Below are 7984 nucleotides of genomic sequence, written 5' to 3'. Positions count from 1 at the left end.
TATATGGGAAATGTTAATCTTTTTTTTTTTTTTTTTAAGAGAAAAAAAAAAAAGAAAAAACACCAACCAGACTGAAATAGATTGATTTACATCAATACTGGCAGCTGATTTTTAAAAGGGACATCACAGTGGGGAGCAGCGGACAGCTACCAACCAGCAAATCCCCATGTGTTTCTGATACGTAACTTTTAATTAAAACACATTGTGCACATTGTTTGACCAGTCAGGTAATCCTTTGGAGAAGGGTATTTTACTTGACCATCTATGTTTAAATGCTTCATCTCTTATCTCCCAATTTGATATTTAAATATTTTGTACCCTATAAAAAAATGTTTATTCAAACAGATCATTTTCCAGAACTCAGCCTCATACTGCTTGTTTAAAATATGCCATTGTTTTGATTGAACGCAGTTTCCTTTTTACTAGGATTTAATTTCTTTGAGATGTAATAAAACAGAGATGCTGGAAAAACCAAATGGAAAGAAGTATAACAAGACTTTTAAACGAGCTATTTGAGCACATGTGCTAACCATGCTGAATTCAGAGCAGGACTATTTAATTATGATGCTTTCAGAACAATCTGTTTGTGCTTTTTTCAGCAGGCACCGGAGATCATAAAGCTTTCAAGTTTCTGTCCTTAAATATCGGAAAAATCCTACCTCCAAGTGGGGTTTGACCCAGACAATTGTGCGTAACATAAAGCGTACTTGCTAACATTTTAGCATCTCCACAGAAGTTGCCTTAAAGGATGTAGTTTTGTCAAGTGTTCTTTAAAAGAGAATAGACTACTAAAGCACTAAATTTTATTACTTGTCTCCCTCCCAAGATTTTAGTAGTTCAATAAATTGCACAAGGACACTTCAATTTAATTACATAATTAAATCAAACACCATCGTCTTATCAGGTTTGCCTTATTAACAGAGAAAAACAGCACGTTTTTCCCTCCCTTGCTGTCTCCCTGAAGTTCTTAAGTACCTTCAGAATAATTTAAAGTAACTGATTTCCTAGGGAAAAAAAAAGCAGCTGGTAACTTGTCTATATTAAAACATAAAATGCTGGGTACTGTGCCACTGCTCTGATGTTACTGCCATCTAGTGTTACAAAACGGTATCTGAGGAAAAGGAAACGACTTTATTATAGTAACCATGGTTTTGTAAGAAAATTTAAACCCAGTAATAAAATTTATATACACAAGAGATGCTTTCATTTAGAACTATTTTTTATTTTTAAAAGTACACCAAAAAAGCCAGGGATGTTAGTACATGTTCATCATGACCAGCCATGAACAAATCAGTTTCAAACGCCTATCTTCCACAGCATTATTTCATGGCTACTGTTCAGAGACTATGAACTGTTCGTCAAGTGCAGTATGAGTTATTAGGTACTACATGAACACAGCTCTCTCCTCTTTTAGGCTTCCTTCTCCCCTAACATCCCATCAGCTTTGACTTGTAGTCAAAACCTCTTATTTCTCATATTTTCCAAAATGCTATTGATATATTTATTAATGTTGAAGGGACAAAATATTTAAATTTCCTTTTGAACTGAATTCAGAGTGCATTTTTAATGTGGATCTGCACAGACAGAAGATACGTATGGACAATTAACACAGAAGCAACACAGCTGTTGCATGTACCCTGGGAAGATCCCGTTGTGATAGTAGCAGGGATGGTAAAGATTTCTTTCCGAAATAATCCTACTGATTTAAACAGAATGTTTGCAAATGAGAGAGGAGGTGAACGCCTCTGGGTGTAACTGGTGTGAGCTACAGAAAAAGATGTGAGAATTACTGAATACAAACTGGTAATTTATTGTCAGTAGTTTGAAGGCAACAGATACATGACTTAGGCAAGATTCACTTTGTTTAGGCACACTAACATCATCACCGTAATTCCACTTAAGTAACTGGAGAAGAAAAAGGAAGAAAGGAAAGAGTCAACTACTGGACATGAGGAGAAAAAAGACAAGCTGGGAAGCTGATCTCCCCTCCCTTCTACAATTTCCATTGATGATACATTTCATTTACATAGTTGAGAACTGCAGAACCCTTCACCAGTTCTCTACGGACTTAACTCCTCACAGCAAGAAGTAAGTTACCAAAAAACTACTGAAGAGAGAAAGAAGCTCATGATACTGACACAATTAAGTCACCCTTTTAATCTAAAATTGTTTCTGAAATTTATGGATAATTTTTTTATTTATTATTTTTTTTAAAGAAAACAGACTTCTTTTACATGGTAAGACTGTGACTGTTTGGGAACTGGTGAAGTGGGTATTTCAATTTTATATCTAGCTTTAACTACATAAAGATTTATATCTCGTTCTTTCCTCACACTTTGTCCCTCTCCTAAGCACTAAAAACCATTAAGATGATTTTATGTACAGGATAGAAGTATCTTCTTTTTGAGATGTAGCAAAGTTGGAATGAGGAAAGTCTTTGTGTCATCTCTACATTCCCCAAATCAAGATAAAGTAGTAAATATCTATCATAATATACAACAAAAAGAGGTAGTTTGTGGAACTTGCCAAATAAGATTTTGCATCACTACAAAATTAAACCTCTGTTTGCAGAAAATACATATTAATAAACAGGAGAACAGTGCTGTCTGTGAAGATCTTAAATATGCAGAATACCGTATTGGTTGCTAGTATGTTGACAAAGTAGTTACTGGTATCTCAATTCTACTTGGAACATGGCACAAACAGTTCTTTATTATTATTCAATTGTACTATTTCTTCAGGCAACTTAACAGTTCTTCTTTATCCATGTGGTATCCACTCTTCTTCCACTCCTCCCGTAACTGCTGTAATGCTGTTCCGATTTCTTTCCCAGAAGACACACCCATTTTTCTTAAATCGTGGCCGCTAACAGGAAAAGAAGGAACAGTCCACTGCTGCAATTCTTTTAGAAGATGTTCTTCTCCTTGGTACTTCAGAAGTTCCAATATCTTGGAATTTGTATTAGCTTCCCTAGACTAAAGAAAGAAAAAAAGAGGATTCGCTATGAAACATTACAAACAGCTCAAACTGTGCTCCACATCACGTCACTCCCATGACATATTATGAGCAACATCTGCACAACAGGTTGGAACTATGGAAGTGAGGATCTTGTGTCTCGCAAGTTTTAAAGCTCAGTCCAAGCTCAGAGGCTCTGGGAGATCCTTGGAGACTTCCTGAATTCCAGGTAAGAGCTTTATCCATGATCTTCTACCTACACCGAGAGGGACCACTACATCTCCTGTGAGAGGCAGGCCTCACTGCGGAGACTGACATCTCTCACCTTAGGCCTCAGGTAATGCAACAGAAGTGCAGAACTTCACCTGAAAATTACTGAACTTCGCTACTGAAGAATATCACAAGTTGCCTACTTAACAGTACTCTTCATGAAAAATAAATACCAATGGTCCAGGAACTACACCAGCTCTCAAAACCCAATTCAGCCAATTTTTTTTTTCAAAATAATCTCTTGAAAATTAATTTAGAATCTTAGTCTTCTGGATGAGAAAGGGGAAAAAAAAGAACCCTTTGCAGCCCTTTCCTTCCTCTAGGCACTGCCATCTTTGCTGCTCTGTAGAACAGGCAATTCAAATTTACTGTGAAGAACGAAGTACAGCAATGTGAAATACACTTACATCCATGATGAAGTCTTGATATGGTCTAAGAGGTTCAGGACCCACTGCTTTGGTTAACTCCTGCCGGTGTTTCACTAAAAAGAGGCCAAGGTTTTTCTCTTCTTTTGAGATTTTCAGCCTCAAATCAAGGTTTGTGACATCATCCTTCACCTTGAACAATGATGTCAGAACAGTCATGGGTTTCGGACACAAATTTTGAATATTTTTAGTGACTCTGTCAAGTTCCTCTAAACCTCCATTAAGTGGTAGTCCTAAAGGGATACAGACAAAAACATGCAGGAAAGAGTGTTAATAAAAAAGGAAAAAAAAAAAACAGAAAAAAAAGTCTAATTTATTTCTGGTTAAAAGCAAACAAGTTTTATCTCAGTTTGCCATGCTACAGTTCCTTTGGATTTCCTACTCCTCTATCACTTACAACCCTCATTTCACTTTACCTATATATTGGGCAACATCCAGCTCATACAGAAGTCGAACCAAATGATTTACATGATTTCCAAGAAGAATTTTTTTCAGTTCCACCCAAATCCTTTCTCCTGATATTCCAGCCAGACCTTTGGCATTTTCTTTAATTGCTTCCACTGTAGCAGGTTCATGATCATCAGGTTTTTCTGCGATTCTTCCATAAAACCTGCCCAAATAAAACTTCTGTATGTTACGACTGAGAACAAATATTCTATTTGTTACTGCTATTCAGAGAATTAATATCACAACAGTGTAAAGTGTACTTTAATATACCAGAGGACACTTCAAAAATATGACAACCAACTCTTTTTACATCACTGATACCTTTTTACAATATTTTTCTACCATGAACGTTAAAGCTCTTCACTGCTCTTTTACAAGTCATTTTACCAAGCAGTACTAAAAGAGAAAACTGAAGAGACACTACATGACTCGAAGAAGTTCACTGTCAAAGAAAAAGGTGCAACATAAGTTAAAAGTTAAATTGCATTGTCCAAAGCAAATAAAATCAATCCTGATCAGACCAACCTTCCTCCCCCTTCCCGAACTCGAAGAAAGGTTCACGGCAAGTAATTTTAGTTCTGCTGATTACATGTAGAAAATTGGACTGCATTCAATCAATAAGCTTATTGTTTCCTTTTAAATTACGTTTATTATATTTCAAACAATTGTTGAAAAGCCTTATTTTGACAGATTCTTCACTTGTATGGAGAAAACAGAAGGCAAAACATTTAATTGGTTCTCTTATCATTTTTTTGAGGAAAAAATATTGTTTCAATTTTGATTCTGAACTTCTTCTATGAACCTACTTTTCTACAACCAGTCATCAGAAGTACTTCTTTAGTTCATTTCCTTATCTAGAAAAGGCAAAACCAAATACCTGAAATATCTTAGGATTCGTAGATAATCTTCTTGTATTCTTGCACTTGCTTTTCCTACGAATCTAATTTTCTTGTTTTTTAAGTCTTCATATCCATTAAAAAAATCATACAGCATCCCATCCAAACCTAGAAGATGAAAAAAGTAAGAATAGAAATTTACAAACATGGCTGGCATAATTAAACACTCTCATTTGAAAATGCAGAAGATTAAGTTGTATGATTTGATGTGGGCTGTCATGTTATCCCTCATATTTGTACAGACTTTTTGGCTGACGGTCGAAAAACTGAACAAAATGGAAACAGACTGAGAGAATTTACTGGCCTAATTTGAAAAGCAGTGTTTTATCTAGATATTTGCCTTTGAAATAATTTTACCTAAAAACATGGAATTGACAGTCAGATCCCTCCTTTCAGCATCCTTTTCCCAGTCGGTGGTGAATTCTACCTCTGCGTGTCGTCCATCGGTGACAACATCTATTCTAAGAGTAGTAATTTCAAAATTCTGTTCATGGAGCTGAAAATCCCACAGATACTGTTATTTCAACACAATCATGAATATAAATGTAACAAACACACATTTTTAAGCCCCATGTTGGTTTGCACATGTCCAGCTTGAATACTAACTGTACACAAACACATACCATGTTTCCACACAGAGCAGACAATCAAAAATACGAACACTTGAAAATAATCCTTGCATTATTCATTTTCTAGATGGTCTGCAGAAATCTAGACAGTCTGAAGAAGATGGAATAAGAAGCAGAGGAACGAGTATGGTAGAGAAAGCAAGACTTGGGAGGTCAGGAGCAGGAACAGAAAACCCTACAACCAACTTCCCTACTCTACATGAATAGGGCAGCTTTTCTAGCGATGACACAGCAGCATCAATGGGTTATGCTGAGATAATATGCATTAAAATGCTGTAATTCATTGAATTGTTCAAAGAGAAAGTAATCAAAAAGCACTCCATACTTTACGGGGTCTCAAACTCTTAGTGTGACACTGCGACACAGCATGAGCATGTTACCAGTTTACTATTGGATGCGCTGTATATTAACTGACACATGAAGCAGTCAGAGAAGATCCAAGTCAGAGCATAAACCAACCCTGGCAGTAATGGTTCCATGTTTTTCTCCTTTGTTATTGATCAGACGAACACCAGCGGACGTGAACATTTCCTTCATCTCTGCTGGCGTAGCTGTAGTGGCAAAATCTATGTCTTGTGGTGTCATTCCGCTCAGCAAATCCCTCACAGCACCTCCTGCTATTCTCAGCTCATAGTTCTTCTTCTCGAACAGTTCTGGGAAGGAAAGGAAAGCCATAAAGCACACTCTAAGATAAAAAATACAGCACATGGGCAGCCATAACCTACTTGCCACAGACTTAATTCACAGATGCGGGGATACATGTTTGAATATGCATTATCAAGTATGTATGTACCAGTTTTTTTGCAAAATGCACTAACTGGGTACACCGCTGAGCACCCACGTGTATTTTTCCGGTCGTTTCTGATACACCTTTCCGGTGCATTTCCGCCAAGCTGCACATTAGTGGGCTGCAGCCCGATGCTGGGGGGGGTCCGGGCTCAGCGACCCGCACGGGGAAAGGCCCCGGTGCTGCCGGCACCCCGAACCTGCCCCCCCCGCACCCCGGGAAGGCGCCGAGCTCCGCCGTGCCCCCGCGGTGCCGCTCGGCAGGGCCGCGCAGGCCCCCACAGCTCCCACCGGGGCCCGGCTCCCCGGCCCTTTCGCAGCTCCGGGCCGCATCCAGCCCAGCCCGCAACCCCCGGCCCGACCCCGCCGCGCCGCGGGGCGCTCACCCACCTGCCACGCTGCGGAGCCCCGGCGTGAAGAGCGCCTGGAACTGCGGCGTCTGCAGCCTCATGGCGCCCGCCGCGCCCTGCCGCCACCGCCGCGGCGGGAGCAGCCGCAGCCGGGCCCTGCAGGGCAGAAGCAGCCGCTCAGCCCACATCGGGGGCGCCGCCGCCGCCCCCCGCACGGCCGCAGCCGCCGCCCTCCCCTCTCCCCCCCGCAGGCCCGCGGCCCTCACCGCTGGGCCGGCGGCGCTAGGCCCGGCGGCCGGGAGCGGCCCGGGTCCGCCGCGAGCTCAGCGCCGCCGCCCGGCCCCGCCGGGTACCGAGGGCGGGGAGCGGCCCCCAGCCCGCCCGGCCCCACCGCGGTGCCCCGGCCGCAGCCCGAGGCCCGGTTACCGCCCGCGGCTGCTGCTGGGGTTCCTCGCTGCCGGCCGGCGAGCCCCTGCAGGATGAGCGCCGTAGAAACAAGAGCACACGCGTCCTTGCAAAGCACTGAATTCACACCTTAGGTCAGGCTCCGTGTAGGAGGCTTCCTAAGAAGGTGCTGCCTCGCTTTATTCTGTAATAAAATAAGAAGTAGCTTCTGAGACAAACACAACCACGGCTACATTTGACACGTGCAGACTGGCAGGCTGCCTCCGCCAGGGTGGGCGGATGGAGCCTGTGCTTTGCGGCTCTCTGCTTTCCTCTGAAATAACAGCACTGGTGGGGTGTCCTGGGCAGAGCTCGTCTGAGCTGGCATGGGGAGCACGGGTTGCCTGAGTCCCAGGATGGGAAGGACTTCGTACATTTTACTCCCGTGGCATAACACAGTGAAGCCTTCAGGGGCCCACCAACATGCCTTGTCCATCAGCCACAGTCAGCTGCGGGGGACACTAGTGCTCCTTCATCCTGTGTTTGGGAGCGCAGTGAAGAACGTGCTTCCACTGAGCAATGGGGCACCGAGGTTCAGGCCTCTGGCAAATGGCTGCTCTCCTGGGGACAGCAGGGCTGGTCATGCTGACCTCATACCTACGGCTGCGTACGGCCCTTGAATGCATGGGAATGCTGGTGAACGTTTGTCCTGCCAAGAAATAAAGCACGAAAAAAGGGAATTAGAAAAGAAACGGTACAAAACAGAAGAGATTTACCATGGCTTCATTTCAGCTTAGAGAAGTGTTATTAAGGGGGACAAAAATAAATGTTATTTTGATAAT

The 7984-nt window shown here is 42.1% G+C and overlaps 1 protein-coding gene across 1 annotated transcript; it reads right to left on the bottom strand.

Annotated features, from left to right (window-relative positions):
* Window positions 1-1201: 1201 nt before the first annotated feature.
* TRNT1 (tRNA nucleotidyl transferase 1) lies at window positions 1202-7082 on the bottom strand. The gene is made up of 7 exons (XM_083796078.1): window positions 6799-7082; window positions 6082-6275; window positions 5351-5489; window positions 4975-5101; window positions 4067-4260; window positions 3633-3883; window positions 1202-2975 (listed from the first exon to the last, which is right to left on the bottom strand). The coding sequence occupies exons 1-7, from the start codon at window positions 6944-6946 to the stop codon at window positions 2730-2732; spliced, it is 1299 nt and encodes a 432-aa protein (XP_083652204.1). The 5' UTR covers window positions 6947-7082; the 3' UTR covers window positions 1202-2729.
* Window positions 7083-7984: the final 902 nt, after the last annotated feature.

This window comes from Anser anser (assembly GCF_964211835.1).
Source record: "Anser anser genome assembly, chromosome: 12".
Classification (NCBI taxonomy): Eukaryota; Metazoa; Chordata; class Aves; order Anseriformes; family Anatidae; genus Anser; species Anser anser.
Note: the sequence above shows the minus strand (reverse complement) of the source record. Positions and strands in the feature narration are given on the sequence as shown.